The 15,990-nt window shown below is 54.5% G+C and overlaps 1 protein-coding gene across 10 annotated transcripts in view; it reads right to left on the bottom strand.

The window, feature by feature from the left end:
• The window catches only part of PKD1L1 (polycystin 1 like 1, transient receptor potential channel interacting), a 133,259-nt gene that overhangs the window by 110,488 nt on the left and 6,781 nt on the right, over positions 1-15,990 (bottom strand). For 8 of the 10 annotated variants that reach the window (XM_045494233.1, XM_045494234.1, XM_045494235.1 and 5 more), the window contains exons 2-3: positions 15,703-15,826; positions 3,926-4,059 (exon numbers count right to left, since the gene is read on the bottom strand). The exons of 1 other annotated variant lie outside the window; for it this stretch is intronic. In XM_045494233.1, coding sequence (XP_045350189.1) covers positions 3,926-4,059; positions 15,703-15,826 — 258 coding nt within the window. Of the gene's footprint in view, positions 1-3,925; positions 4,060-15,702; positions 15,827-15,990 lie in introns of those variants that run through there. One more of the 10 variants, XM_045494240.1, reaches the window with a different exon arrangement.

The following is a 15,990-nucleotide window of genomic DNA, read 5'->3' on the forward strand; positions in this document are numbered from 1 at the left end:
CCCATAAAGCCTTTTCCAACTTCTCCCGTGACCTGACCCTATGCAGCATCGCAGCCCCTGAGAAGGCACCCAGCCCTCCCCGCCAGGCCCCTGGGCCCCAGGGATGCGGCCAAGGCTTCCGTAGCCCAGCAGCCCAGCATTTACATCGTGCTCTGTGCTTTCCTAGGCGGGAGTTCCTGGAGTGCAGGGCCCTGTCGTTTTCATTCTCAGAACCGGTGGGCACAGAGTAGATGTGGGATATGTGCCTGTTTCCGAGTCAGTACCCAGGCAGAACCTGTGTTTGTTACCTTCTGGGATATAGTAAGGATGCTCACGTTTGCAACAGAGACAGAGCTCAGAATGAGTGGGACCATAGGGTACCCTGCATCCCACAGGCCCGGGTGGGGAAAGGCCAGGCCCCACAGACGCCACAAGCATTGGCAGCAGTGTTAGGACCATAAGGGAAACGAGTGCTGAGGGTCCCCTGGCTCCTGACCTGGGGAGTGCCAGCTTCCCAGCACACCCACAGAGACAGAATTCAGGAGAATCCCACTTTTTCTTTTCCTCTGGGTCTTCCGTAAGCAGCTGATGTTTCTGCAGAAAGAATAATAGAGTGGACGCAGGAAAATGCAGCCCCATTTAATGAAGTTTGGGAAGTGGTATTCTAGCAACTTCGTCAAAAACTTAGTCAAACTTGCTAAAGGTATGTAATGAGTAACTGAATAAAGGCTGGAATTTGGGGGGGAAGCTTACGATGAAAATGCAGCGCTTTGTTCTGGGGCAAAGTCACCACAGGGCACCTCTCCAGGGAAGGGTGTCAGGCTGTGAAAGAGTTCCCAAGGAGCGCCTCAGAAAAGTGAGCGTAGTAGCTGCAAAGGTGTGAAAGAACATTCACAAGGTTCGACCTACATTTGTGCGCATTTTACATTTACAGCACCCATCAAATTATGCCCATGGACCACAAAATAATTCGTCAAGTGCAGCTTTAAACATTGTTTGCCTCTGAACAGCTTGAAATGTCTAGAAACCTTCTCTCTCCAAAGCGTGCGGCCTGAGTAGTAACTTACAGGCTGTGCTCTCCCCCGGACAGGAAGAGTTTTCTGACTAGGAATACAGTGTGGGCAGTCGGGCAGAATCTGTTGGAACAGTTGTGCTAACGGCAAACTCGAGAAAGTCAAGGAACGGCAGATAACCAGGCTGGTGGGGCCGGCCAGCAGGACGGTACCAGCACCTACCAGCACCACACTGGGAGGGCCGGCGGCCACGCTCCTGCTGTGACCCCCAGGACCCAGCCACACCTGAGTCACAGGGCCTGCAGCTGTGGGACACAGTACTAACCATGCGCAAGCATTACTAAGGGCCCCGAAGGTCTTATTCTGCAATAGCGAAAACGTAATTCTGATCGGGGTACCCCCATTTTATTCCAGACAACAAGACGCTCTGAAAACAGAAAGCGCTAAGCCAGCCCTCCGGGTTCTGTCCTGAAGACATGAAGGCTGGAGGGAATATGCCTTCCCCCACTCGGTAAAGACCCCCAGGTCTCCCAGGAGTCAGGTCGAAGTAAGGACCCGGCTCACCCACCCAGTGTGTCCTGTCTCGTCACTCTCAACTCAACATCTATTCACTGAAATCACCTCCAATCTGCCATCTGAACTACAGCAGTGGGTTTTACAACCTTAACATTCACTTGGGGTAAGAAACAGTATTACTCATTTGTGTTTGTTCTAGAAAACTACATTTGCTTATTAACGCTTCACGTAACATTTAACCTATGAACTATGATCTTTCACGGGTCCCAGACCCAATTCCAAAGTCGCCCCCAACACCAAGCAATTCTCAGATACCAGCAAGAATTCAGCTCTCTTCTGACGCCTTCTACCAGAGACGGTGTCAGACCCCACACACGGGTGATGGGCTCAGTCTGCCAGGCCCCCCACCCCTGCAACTTCAGGTGCCAGCCACAGCCCCAGGCTATCACCCGGAGGTTCCAACGGGCCTCCTCCTTCGGTTCTTGGTTCTTTTAATTGGTTAGAGTGGCTCACAGAACTCAGGGAGACCCGTATAGTCCCGTTCACCAGTAAAGGACATGGTGAAAAGTGGAAAAGCTGCTGGAGGTGAGGTGTGGGAGGGGGCATGGGGCTTGACCACCTCCCCAGGGCCCGTTGCCCCCCATCTCCGCGTGCTCACCAACCCGGAAGCTCTCTGGACCTCGTCCCCTTGGGTTTTTATGGAGCCAGAGGTTGGGGGTGGGGTGGGGGGACTGGAGTTTCAACCCTGGAATCACAGGGTTGGTTGCCCCAGCAATCAACCCGCGCCCCCCAGCCCTGCGGAGGGGTCTAAAGTCTCCATTAACGTAACAAAAGACACGCGGAGCCCTCTATCACTGCGAAGTCCAGGGGTTTGGGGACGAAGACCACATACACATGAGAGATCTATTCAGGTCATCCGGATGCCCAGATGTGCATTTCCTACAAGTCACAGTATGGCACACAACTTTTAATGTGGTGTGACCAGCTCCACCGACTGGAAACACTCTCTGTAACGACATGAAGTGGGCAAGACCTATCCGTTCTCCCCCGGCTCCCCCTGCACCAGAACATTTTACAAACTCAGTCCGGAGTCTCAACTTCACACAACACCACACCACAGAACTGCCTAATCATCAAACTGTCCAGGACCCCAGTCTGCAGCCCCACTTGGCCATTGCTCGAGGCTGGGTTGCCCGGGGATCCAGGGAGCAGGGCCATGGTGGCTGGGGGAGGAGGGGTGGGTGGGCTCAAGATCAAGGAGAGCCTGGAAACGGGCAGGAGGTCCAAGGCCTTGGGGATACCCCCCAGGGCCGGCTGAGCGTGTGGGTCACCAGAGCAGGTGTGGGTGGGGCACCCACACCAGGTCCACGACAAACCCATGGTACCAGGGTCCACTTGTGTCTGGGAACGCACCCCAACGAACTTCTCCCGAACCGTGCTCTCAGATCATTACAAGTTCCCCGTTGCAGACATCCTTCCGGATCAACCTGAAACTATCCCTGTGAACTTTCATAAAGTGGCAGCTGAGCCTGGAAGAGCTCCCAACGGGAACAGAATGGGCTGACAGAGGTTAATTTTCAGATACAAATGCCCTTAGAGGTACTGTGTACAGGACAGGGGACCTCCTGGGGAATACTGGAAACCCCATGACAAGTACAAGGGACCACGTGGGGAGTACTGGGGACCCCGTATAGAATACTGCATGCAGACCTCTATGAGGAGTACTGGGGACCCCATGGGGGTTACTGGGAACCCCAAGGAGGAGTTCTGGGGACCCACATGGGGAGTACCAGAAACAGCTGCAGGATAATCTCTGCCAAGGGGCGGGGAGGTTCTGGGAGCTTCTGCAGAAGGGGCTCCTTCCCATCAGGACAAAGGCAGAGCTCTGGGCTGGCAGCAGTCAGAGCTCACTCTTAGCCGGACTGCATCGGGCACAGGTAGCCTCGTTCTCGGGGCCCGCCGCACCCCACGCTGCTCGCTGCGCCCCAGCTTCTCCTAGGACACTCCCCACCTCCTCACGCCACTGACATCGTCTGTCCCGTCCTCTCCACCCCGACTGCTGTGGGCCATTCTGATAGCCAGACACAGAAGCACCTGCTCAGACGTCCAGGTAGTCTAGTCTTACCAGTAGAGGCCTTCAAAGAGCTCCCCCGGGGCCCCCAAATAGGGTTTTGGCTCCCTGGGAGCCCCCTGGGAGCCCCCTGGGGTGCAGCCCGTCCCCACTTCTGTCTCCGGAACGCATCCTGGCTTCTCACGACAGGATTCCAGATCTGCAAGTGAACCCCGCTCCCTGGACGTGGCACACGGGGCTGAAACCACATCTGGCCGGCTCCTACCACACCCGGGAGGCTTTCCAGGGCTGCACCGGACACGCGTGCTGCTCAGGGAGCAAACCCGAGCTCCCCAGACGCCAATACCTTGTCCCATGACGCCAGCGACACCAGCGAGGGTGGTTTCTCCAGTCCCGGGTCTCCTTCCGCCCGTGTCCGCGCACTCAGAGGACGGCTGGACTCGTCGGTGTTCATAAAAGGCGCAGGATTAGCGCGGATCTCTGGGGAAAAGAACAAACGAGGTGTGGGGACTGCAGTGTTCGATGAGGAGACCCGACCTCACACACGGGTTAATGCCCCCTGCTCTCCAGGTGGGTCAGGAGTCCTGTGCCCGTGGGCTCTGCCTGTGAAGGCGGCTGTGTGTATTCGGTGTTTCTTCCTTTTCATCCTCACCTGGCACAGCGTCTCAGAGGTAAACAAACACAGGCTATGTCAGGCAAGTCCAAGGCCAGAGCTCCTGCTCACGACCCGACCCCGAGGGCCCTCCCTCTCTCCTCCAGGGCTCAGGGCAGAGAGGATGAGGTCAAGGGCTCCCGAATCAGGGAGATGGGCACAAAATGGGAGGAACCACAGTCATGGGACTGGGCAGGGATTTGCTGGGTAAACATGAAGACCAAGAAGATGCCCCCAAATTTATAAGCCAGGATGCTCCCACCTGAGGGCTCTGGGCGTGCCCAGCCCTGCCCAGCTCCCTGCTCCCAGCTGTCAGCTCCCCACTCCCAGCCCCGCCCAGCTGCCAGCTCCCAGCCAGGCCTGTGTCCACCCTCCACCTGCCTCCATATGCCGAGAGCAGACAGAACACATGTTAGAGCCAGGGTTCCAAACGGACCCCCTTAGGCCAAGTCACCAAACCAGGGCTTCACCCCTAACCTAACTGCTGTTCCAGCTTCCTCCAGAAATAGTCTTGGGGCTCTTGGCGGGGGGCCTCAGTCGGTTAAGCGTCCCACTCTTGATTTCAGCTCAGGTCATGATCTCACGGTCGTGAGTTTGAGCCCCACGTCAAGCTCCGCACTGACAGCACGGAGCCTACTTGGGATTCTCTCTCTCTCCCTCTCTCTGTGCCCCTCCCCTGCTCACATGCTCTCTCAAAAATAAAAACGCAGGGGCGCCTGGGTGGCGCAGTCGGTTAAGCGTCCGACTTCAGCCAGGTCACGATCTCACGGTCCGTGGGTTCGAGCCCCGCGTCAGGCTCTGGGCTGATGGCTCCTGATGGCTCAGAGCCTGGAGCCTGTTTCCGATTCTGTGTCTCCCTCTCTCTCTCTGATCCTCCCCCGTTCATGCTCTGTCTCTCTCTGTCCCAAAAATAAAAATAAACGTTGAAAAAAAAAATTAAAAAAAAAAAAAAAAAAAAACCAAAAAACGCAGACGTTAAAAAAAAAAAAGAGGCAGACGCTTAACTGACTGAGCCACTCAGGCGCCCCTGGTGGCATTTCTTTTTAAGTGCTTAATCTCTGCCATGTGCGCACACTTTTTTCCTCTTGCTGATTCCCTTCTACTGTATTGAATTCCCTGCCCATGAACCTGTAGTTTGCAAAACCCGGATGTAGGGCGGGTCCCTGCCCCTGGACGTTCTGACCCAGGCTGCAGTCTGTCTATGATGTGAAGCAGGTAGGAGAGGAGGGTGGCCACGGCTTTCTAAATGGTGCATTTAAATTCTCCTGCTAGGCTGAAGCCCGGCTCTCACAGGGCTACCAAAAATTCCAGTAGCAACCGGTGACCGGGAGGAGAGGCAGGAAGACGAATACACATCTGCCTTCTTGATGGAAAAGAGAGTGAGAGGGACATGGCGTCTGCTCCTCTGTCCCGGCCGACAAGGTTCAAGAACCTGCAACGCTCTTTCTCTACCTGCTTGGTGGCATCCCGCCTCTTCTGCCTTTCCCTCCTGCTCCTGCTCCGGCACGACCTGGGGTGCGGATGGTTCCAGTACCATCCTCAGTGCCTCAGCCACTGCCGGCTCCTCCCACCCTCAAGGTCAAGGAGCAAAGAGCACCCTCTTGGACCACCCACTTCAGATTCCCCCACTGGCGTCCCAGGAAAAACTGACAGTGGGGAAAACCTGACTGGCTTTTAAGTGGACACAGGTGAAACACATTTGTGTGAACTAATTTAAGTTTGCCGGTTTAATTAAGATAGTCCTGTGTTTAGAGTTATCGGCATTAAATATGAAACCTCGATTCTACCCAGGTTTACTAAAGTCAAATAAGCTCGTGTTATCTCAGTTGCAAGTTCTTAGCAAAAAGATGACTTAAGGTGATGGTTAATTTTGTCTGTCTCAAAGTTTTCATGGGTAACTGTTAAGATGGCTTTCGGAGTCTTTGGTAACCTGAAACTTTAAGGTTTTGCATGATAAATGGGACTGAACTCATTGGACACCTGGGTCTTTTCCACATGGGATGGAGTTGCTGAAGCTCTGATAACCGAACATACGTTTGCGCTTTTAACCTCTTATTGCAGAGAAACTACGGCTATTTGGGTGTATTGGACCGTAAACGGAAGCGGTTTAACTTTTCTCTCTACCTAAACCCTCTAAAATTCAAACAGTCTCAGGGAGTGTTCTTTCTTTCATGGCAATTACAATTGCTTGCATAAGTTCAATAAAAATCTGTTTTCCTCGTAACAGGACACCACTGGAAATACTGGCTACTTTACCAAGACTTTGACTGGAATGTTCTATTTGAGACTGACCTGCATAGACTCAGATATGACCATCCGGCTTTAAGGAGCTAAGGTTGACTTTATGAAACACGGAGCCATAAAGCCCCTGGGAAATGTGGGCCTGATACCTTGCTTACGGAGTTCCCAGCAGCCTCACCAGGTGAGCAAAGAAAGTCACTTCCTGGCAGGTGCAGGAAACTCAGGATATCTTGGGGACCTCGTGGAGAGGAATTTGCCCAATTCCACAGGAATTGCAGGCCTGTCTGACAGAAGTACTTGGCTTGGCTTCTGGCCTGGAGAATCTACTAAGAGTGCAATCTGGAGAATTCCGTATAAAAGATTCCGGCAAAACAAACTTTAAGACATCCATATGACCAACCACTGTTCTTGCTGAACTTAGGTAAATAATTAGGTCAAGTTTGTTAAAACTGGACTTGTTCTACAGACGAATCGGTCTTGATTTGGCCGTCTCTGGAAATGACGGTTTTTAGAGAGAAAAACCATGTTTCCGTAACGCACCCTTATGGCTGTCAAATTCTAGTTCCGATTGTCTTTAAGTGTTTGTTTGCCTAAACTGGACGACTTGAGGTAAACATCAGAAAAACTGTCGCAATAGCACAGATATGGACAATCTTCTCGTTATCCTGTGGGGATGGTAACAGGACCCCATGGGCATATTGTTTAAACAACTGGGAAATGGGATGGATTCGCCTAACAGTTGTACGTAAAAAGACTTTTCTCACTGTAGACCTATCAGCCGATAAAGACTACAGTGCTTTAATAAATTATTCACTTCAGGCTGGGTTAATTCATAAATCTCTAAACATACCAACCATATTCTCCCTAAACCTGATCTGACAGTTCCTAGAAACCCACCCCATACAACCCCAAAGACCTTGTTTTCTCAAAGGATGCAAAGTCTAATACAACGGGGGATTTAACTCCAAAATAAAAGGGCCCCTGCTGGGTCATATTATGCAGTGAAGTTAGAGGGGCACTCTTCATGGGCTCCTGTACCTAAAATAAAACCTGTACCCCCTTCACAGGAAATCAATGAGCAAACTAATATGCCTTCTTTTCAAAAAAAAATTTTTTTTTGACATTTATTCATTTTTGAAAGGCAGAGAGAGACAGAGTGCAGACGGGGGAGGGCCAGAAAGAGAGGGAGACACAGAATCCGAAGCAGGCTGCAGGCTCCAGGCTCCGAGCTGTCAGCACAGAGCCCGACGCGGGGCTCGAACTCACGGACCGCGAGATCATGACCTGCGCCTAAGTCGGCTGCTTAACCGACTGAGCCTCCCGGTCGCCCCTAATGTGCCTTCTTATTTCTGTGAGCCTGTGGAAGACCTCAAACCTCTCTTAGGATGGTTGTACCTTTCTTCTTCGTTCTCCATTCCCCATTTCTACTAACAATTCCTTCTTGCAATGGGCCACTCAAAGGACCACCACAGACCTGTGAGTTACAAGCCAGAAAGACCAATCCGATTGCTGCTGTGTGCTCCCACTCCCATCTGAGGAGGCTTCAAGCCTGACATCTCAAAATCTCACTGACAGCACCGGGAGACACTGGGTTTGAAATGCGCTCTAACCATTAACCTCTGTTTTTCTTGTTGCTGTAAAGATACCTCTTACTAATTAGCTGAGTGTTTACTAAACAAAGCAGAGACTATAGGACGGCCACGCACTGCCTGTTACACAGTGGAGGCTTTAAATGGCTCTCACGATAACATTACGGTATTAAATACGAAAATAACTCCAATGCATAAAACCATTCTACAAACCAGAATGGCACGAGATGTGCTGACTGCTGCACGACGTGGAGCTTACACTCTCGTGCAAACATAATGCTGTGTGTACGCTCCAGATGACCAGAGAAACGTTTCTGGATTTCTACCTGACGCAGACACTCCACTTGCTCTGAAACAATCCCTCTTTCCTTGGTCAAACTCCTGGACTGGAAGATGTTCGTCAGCTACCAAAGGGCTTATTTGGGCTGATCTTTCTAGTTGTTCTAATTACGTTTTGCCGTTTTCTCCTGTGTCTCCCTGCCTGGTGCCAAGACTCATCACTGCAATGACTTCGGGCCAGCAGATGATCCTCTCTACTCAAGAAGGTTCACACACGTTGCCCACATTGGATTCAGCTGCCTCCGCCTTTTGTAACTCCCCTATATGTTTCCCAGCTGACCCATATTCACCCGTATGGCTGGGGACGTCTCTACACCCCCGCTCAGCGGGAAGAAGCCACAGAAGACGAGACCTTCCACCTGCAGCAACCATGAAGATCTCAGGGTCAAAATTGTTCAGGGGGGATACGATGAGGGAGCGTGGGGCGGGCTGAGGGCAGAGCACAGGCTGACAACCCCCCACCCCCACCCCCACCGTGGATCTGTGTGATGTTCCTCGGACACTCCTGGCCGCCTAAGAACACAGGAAGGGGGTTCAAGTGCTTGCTGTGGTGACGTGGGAAACTGAGGCAAACGAAACATCAAATCCCCTTACTGCCTACGGCTCACTGACTAGTCCTTGAAACCGGCACAGTGACCTCCTTCGAGGGGCTCAGCTGCCTCCATGATGACACTTTGTGGGGGACAAAAGGGAATCTCAGCTTCACATCACCCCACCTCGAGGACCCTGTAAGTCTCCTTCCTTTATCTCAACTGCCCCAGCACACACGCTGGCATCATGCTCCAGGCTTAGGGCCCCCGATATACGCCCGAGGAGTCTCAGGACTGAGGTTTTACTAAACGGTAATAAATGGCGTTTCCCTGGCCACAGCGACCCCCTGAAGGTCCTGGAAACCTTGCTTCCAAAATTCCTAAGAGACTTACTCTATCCCTGCCCCCTCCCAAGCTGAGGGTATGTGATGAGTTACCCGTCACGACCCCAGTGTAGCTCCTCCTGCCCAGGGGTCCTGTCCCCGTGCTTTAATAAATCACCTTTATGCACCAAAGACATCTTCAAGAATTCTTTCTTGGCGGTCAGTTCCGGACTACCCCCCCACCACCATCACCCCAAAACTTCATCATACCCATTGTGGCGCTTGAACTCACGACCCCATTATCAAGGGTGCAGGCTCCACTGACTGAGCCAGCTGGCGCCCCGGAATTTGGTTGTTTCACCCAAGCACTGCACACGGTTGAAAACCACTGAAGCTGACGCCGGGTTCAAGGGCATGCATGACGCCATCTTCTCTAGCCGTGTAGATGTTTTGAAAACATTCCCACTGAGCCCTGGCCTTGCACAGAGCCTGGAGGGCACTATGCTCAGCAGCCCCCAGAGTGGGGCCGGGAATGTGGGTGGAAAGGAGGCGGTGCTCTGGGCTGGTTTCCGTCCTGGCTCCTTCACCACCAGCCTCCGGCCCCTATCAGCCACACTCACAGCTGGGGGCAGGACGCCAAACTGTGGGTTCTGGAGCCTGGCCACCAGGGCTGGCCCATCCCCAGCACCGCCAGGCAGTAACACCGGCTTCAACCTTCCCCAACTTTCGGATTCGATATTGAATCCAATTTGAATTTCTGAGTCAACGCCCCTATTTATTGTCAAGAGTCCAGTGGATTCATATCACAGGCTCATAAAAGCTGAACAAGATTAACCCGCAGCCACGTTGCTGAGGCTTCTTCAAAACTACGCACAGACCAATATGCCAACCCAGGGATGACACAGTCCCCTGCCTGAACGTCCACGAGCACGTCTGTGAACGACCACGGAGAATAAAGTGACTTCCGTTTCTCTGAAACCCATCGATTCCCGGAAGTACTGTGGTCAGGTTAGCAGAAGAAAAATCTGACCTCCTAAACGACTGAAAACGTCCCCGAACTGGAAAAATCACACAGAAACATCCTGAAGATACACAGTCATAAAATTACATAAACAGAAATCACCAAAGGAGGAAGGAGTTAGATGACCGAAATCCATTCCCCACCATAGTCACATAAGAATCAGGAGAGTAGGTTTCGCGTTGTTTTCAACACCGACGCCCGAGCCCCGGCCACCAACACACACCATTAAATCTGGCTCATGTGCTAGACTGTGAAGTTCCTCACGTGTAACCGAGTGCATGGCCCAGAGCCGAGAACTCAAACATTCCCTTCCACCTACAGTAACACCGGAAATTAAGTTTCAGGCAACCATTTAAGATTTTTATTTTAAATGTTTATTTACCTATTTTGAGAGAAGGACAGAGAGAGAGAGCAGGGGAATGGCAGACAGAGGGAGAGAGAGAATCCCAAGCAGGCTCCACGCACGCCCCGATTTGGGGCTCGAACTCACGAACCAGAAGATCACGATCTGAGCCGAAATCAAGAGTCAGATGCTTACTGAGCCACCCAGGGGTCCCTAAAATTTTTATTTTAAAAGACAACGGACATACTGTCCTGCGCTGTGGCCGTGAAACATCCCGCAGTAACCTGGACGCCCCCATCACGTGGCTCCAGGTCGGGGGAGCCTCACAGACTCAGTGGTTCTCAAGCGTGCAGCCCCTGGACCAGCCACGGCACCCCCCACCCAGACCTGCCTGAAGCAGAAACCCCATAATCTGGTTTCAGCGAGCCCCACGCCCCGGTGAATGCCCGGTGATGCCCTCTTGAGTTTGGGGATCCCAGGAGAGGTGGGTAAGGACGGCTCTGGGTCCAGTGTCCCGAAGCCCAGACCTGTCACCTGCCGGCAAGCTGGGGGCAAGCCAGCAGCCTCTTATTCTCCACTTCCTCACCCGGAAAACCCAGCTAGGACGGTCCCTCCACGAGGCACAGGCAGGGATGAACTCAGGGCGGTGAACTTGGCTCCCCTTCCCAGGCCCTTACCGACTGGTGCTCCATGGAGGCAGGGGGGATGAGGACCCCCGTGCTCCTCGGCTCTTGCTCTCAGGGGCTGGGCGCCGCTGGAGGACCAGCAGCAGGCAGTCCGGACGTACCTGATGGGGTGGGACAAACGGGGGTGGGCACCGAGTATGGCCATCCGGCACCCGCTCTGCCATCCGCACCTGGATTTCTTGCATAAACTAACGAAGCACACAGTTGGCTTCACGTGGATGGAAAGTTGCGTCTGTGGTTTTCTGACCGTTTTCCAAGTTTGGGGCCTGTTTTCACACTGTGAGTCGAAACAGATTTTTCACCTCATTTTACTATTAAAACAGGGTCCCTCCCTCCCTCCCTCCCTCCCTCCCCACCACCTCCAGGTGGTCAGCAGCGGGGGGAGCAGAGAGCAGAGCAGGCCAGGCCCCTGCCCCCCTCCCGCCGCACCTCCCCTTGCTAGCCCACACTCCTCTCTGTGGACCTCTCTGTTATGAGACTGTGCACCGTGTGACAGTCACAAAGCATGGTGCCAGCACATCCCTCCCCTGTAATCCCCACAGAGGACCAGGGAGGGAGAGTGCAGGCACTTTTTTTTGTTTTTTAGTTTATTTAGTTATTTTGTGAGAGGGAGAGTACAAGCAGAGGAGGGGCAGAGAAAGAAGGGGAGAGAGAGCATCCCAAGCAGGCTCCGCACTGTCAGTGCAGGGCCCAATGTGGGGCTCAAACTCACGAACCGTGAGATCATGATCTGAGCTGAAACCAGGCCTCACAGGCTTAACTGACTGAGCACCCCAGTGCAGGTACTTTTTGCAGTGAGACCAGGGAGACCCTGGAAGACAGGCAACTTGGCTCAACGTGGTGCAAACAGAGCCAACGATTCACGTTGCCCTCCCGCGTTCCCAGAGGGGATGCCCGCAGAGCCCGGGACGCAGCTCAGAGGCCCAGGTCCCTGGGTACAGAGGTGTCCAGGACCAGTATGGGGCACTGGTCGCTCCCCTACATGCTGTGGCTCCTCGGGGCCAGGGGCACCTATGCCTGGGTCCACGGGGCCGCCAGCCATCCAGGAAGATCCACATGTGGTGAGTCAAATAGCCCTGAACTGAGGTATGGGGACCGGGGCCCTGACCAGACAGGGGGTGCCATTCGGGGATGTCACCCAAGGGCTGCCTGGGCCCTGTGTCTGCACCACAGGCGTGAACCCCACTCCCTGGGGCTGGGTCTCGCCTCCCCGTGAAAACACACGCAGACTTCGTGGTCGTCCCTCACTTCTCTGCGCGTCTGTGGAGTTGGGAGGGTATATCCTTTCATTTAAACCAGGCTTCTACAAAGACAAAACCCCACTTTTACAAAACCTCGAAACCTGCCTCTTGATGCAGTGCCAGAGAAGCTGCCGCTAGAGGGCAGACAGGGACACTTTATGGAGCAGACAGGGACCTCGGGGACCCGGGTGAGGCTGGGTTCTGACGACGGTAGTCCTCGGCTGAGGGCCCCTGCTCAGCTTCTGCGTAATCCCAAGGACACCTTTCCGCCCCTAACCACACCTGTCTTCCACGGGCCAGGCGAGCGAGAGAATGAAAACAGGAAACGGACCATTTGGCATCGTGAGCACCGTATCTCATGGTATCGCAAGACTGGAGGGGTCTCTGCCAAGGGCAGGAGCAGATCAAACAGGAAGCCCCAGGGGGCCTCCTCCCACACCAGGGGCCTGGGGCGAGGCCTGCCCACCACGCGGGGGGCCGCTGCCAAGAGCCTGCAGACCACACCTGATGCGGCCCGCCCTCTGCAGGGGAGCCTCACGGGGGGTGTGGAGGGGTGTGCAGGCAGCACAGCAATTGCGCCCGGAGAGGTCAAAATCTTCTCCGCTACAAAACGGGGAGGGGGGTTGAGAGGAAAGTTTAAATACGAGACTCTCCCTGGCCAGGGTGGGCCCTGCTCTGGCCCTTTCCCAGAGGACGTGTGTTCGTGAGAGTGCCCCTGGGCGAGACGGCATGGCTCACACGTCCGAACTGTGCGGACAAGCCGGCGCAAGCCAAACAGTTCCCGGCAGCGGGAATGAAGCTCTTCCCTCTCCAGAGCGGGGCGGGCCGGCCAGGCCGGGGTGGAGCTGGGGACCCGGCGCTGGCTCTGGCTGTGACTGGACCACTACCCCCATCTGCCTGGCCTCTCTCCTCTTCCTGAGGGTAAAGGGGGCACAGGGCACTGGGGTGACTCAGCCCCCAGGACGTCCTCCTCCGCAGCCACAGCCTCACAGAAGTTGGTATGGGAGACACCTCTGCTGATGGGTGCTAGCCAGTGAAACGTGGACACACCCAAAGCCGCGGAGACCCTCATGCGAACAGAGGCATCGGGCAGGAGAGCGGGGGCCCCCTCACACACAGAGGCACCGGGCAGGAGAGCAAAAGAATCTGCATCTGGCTGGGCCCTTGCGGGGAAATTGCCAGAACAGCTATTTACACGCCTTGCCTTGTTCTTTTCTCGTGTTTGTTCTTTCGGTTGCCCCAACTACCTGTCTAAGCTCTGGGAATGCTCCTTGCCAAGGTCCTTCAAGAGGATTTCCACCCCACCACCAGCTCCTCAATAAAACTGACACATCACAAAATCCCCAGAAGGTTCCAGTGCGTCCGGTTAGGTGCAGAGCCAGGGCCATGCCCATAACCGTTCTGCCTGGAAGTGGACCGTGGGTCCTAAGCACAAGATCTCAGGGCTGGGAGGCATCAGAAGTCATGCACACACGCCACAGTCTCACTCACACACACACACACACACACACACACACACACACACACCCCACATGCACACAACAGACACACGAACATATACACAGGCACACAGCAAGCACACACAAGCACACACACAAACATGCCAGCACACCCCCCATGCTTGCACACGCACTCACACGGACACACGCACGTGCAGGCACACAGACATGTTAAGTCGAACTCCGTGGTGTGGTAGGCACAGGGCACAATACAATCCCTTCCCTCTCTGCAAACAGACCAGCTACTGTCTGCTTTCAGTGACTCTGGAGACCCCAAGGGGCGAGGTCAACCACCCCCTCCTCAATATGTTTCCCGTCCTTCTAAGGACAAAGAGATCACCCCACAGAGGGACACAGGGACACACATGACAAGAGTGCCTGCAGCAAGGCCTTGGGAGCTGGCTGGAGGGATTTAGAATCGAAGAAAAACAAGGCGATAAAAACATCAGGGAGAACAAAGTCACAGCCAAAATCAGCCAGTTTGGGGGCAGCACTGATGTGACACAAGACAGAGAAATTTTCAGCCAGGACCACGGCCACCTGGTTGGCGGTGGGGCCCCTGTTCACACGGGTTTCTTCGATACAAGGGTGGTGCCTGCCCAGACAGACTCAGCGCTAAGCGGGCACAGGGCTCGTGCAAACTCCACCAAAGGACAGATTCCTTTCGCCTTCAAAGGGCCCTGGGGGGTGGACAGTGATGAAAGTGGAAGCATTTTCAGGAGAGGGGCTGGGCGTGAGGAGTGAAGGGACACGAGGGCACATGCAGGTGCGGGCTGCCTGACTCCGCTCTCAGCAGCCGGGCACCTGAGGGGGCCACCTCACTGATCCTGTGTCGGGGGCAGGGGTGTGGAAGCCACATGGCCAGCGGGCGGTCGAGGGCAGAGTCGATGACCCAGCTGTGCTGGTGCATATGGAGCGTGCGGAGGGAAGATGGAGTACAGTCTGTGTGGCCCTGGTGATGCCGGCTTGCCCCGGGCTCTGCCCCGCACTCCGCACAAGGGACGTGAGACAAGAGCTCCACTCCATCCACGCGGGCAGCAGGTGGTTCTGGGACCCCCACGGGCATTCCAGGTTTGCAGGAAGAGCGAAGGGCACTTTGCGGGGGTGAAGACAGCCCCCGCAGCTCGAATCCTCCTGCTTCCTTGGGCTTTACTGCAGAGACACCCCGAGACCCCAGTGCTGCCCCACCTCACCTGAGCTAGCCCGGGGCCCCAGTGCAGATGCACGTCCTTCAGGCGATGACCGGTCCAGCAGTGACCTTCAGAGTTCACGCCCTTTTGTGGCACAAAGACGGAGAAGTGGCAGGTTCGGCACCGGCACTGCCACAGGCCAGGCACGCAGGCTGAAGTCACGGGGGTCCTCCCCACCACGGGATGGGTTCAAGTCGGGCTAATGCTCATTTCTGAGCAACTCCCTGAAAAGTTCCCACTTTCCCAACACTCAAGTAAGAGTAGAATATTCCTAAGAAAATTCCCGAATGCATGCTTTAAATACAGACTGTGGGGGCACTGGGCTGGCTGTCGGTGGAGTGTGCAACTCTTGATCTCAGGGTCGAGTTTGAGCCCCACGCTGGGTGTAGGTATTACTTAGAAATAAAATCTTTAAAAATAGTAACATAAAATACACCTTATCAAATTCCCTAAGACCAGTGCTGCTCACCTCTCTGAGTCATCAGAAACGCCTTTAGAGACCTCCTGGGCCCTCGGGACCCAGGTCCTTCCCGGTGTCCCCGGGTCATGGCCCCGGCCACAGCAGCCAGCCGGCCAGCTTCCTCCTGAGCCCCCTGGAAGACAGGGAAGTAGGGGAGATTATGCTCGTTCCTGGACACACGGCCAACACAGGAGAGCAGAAAACCCACTGGCAATATGCTCCCCATCAGAAAGGCTTGCTTCCCTAACTCACAAAGCTGCTCTCATCCAGTCACCTGGAGTAGGTGGGGGTCCTCGT

This window comes from Leopardus geoffroyi, chromosome A2 (genome assembly GCF_018350155.1).
Source record: "Leopardus geoffroyi isolate Oge1 chromosome A2, O.geoffroyi_Oge1_pat1.0, whole genome shotgun sequence".
Classification (NCBI taxonomy): domain Eukaryota; kingdom Metazoa; phylum Chordata; class Mammalia; order Carnivora; family Felidae; genus Leopardus; species Leopardus geoffroyi.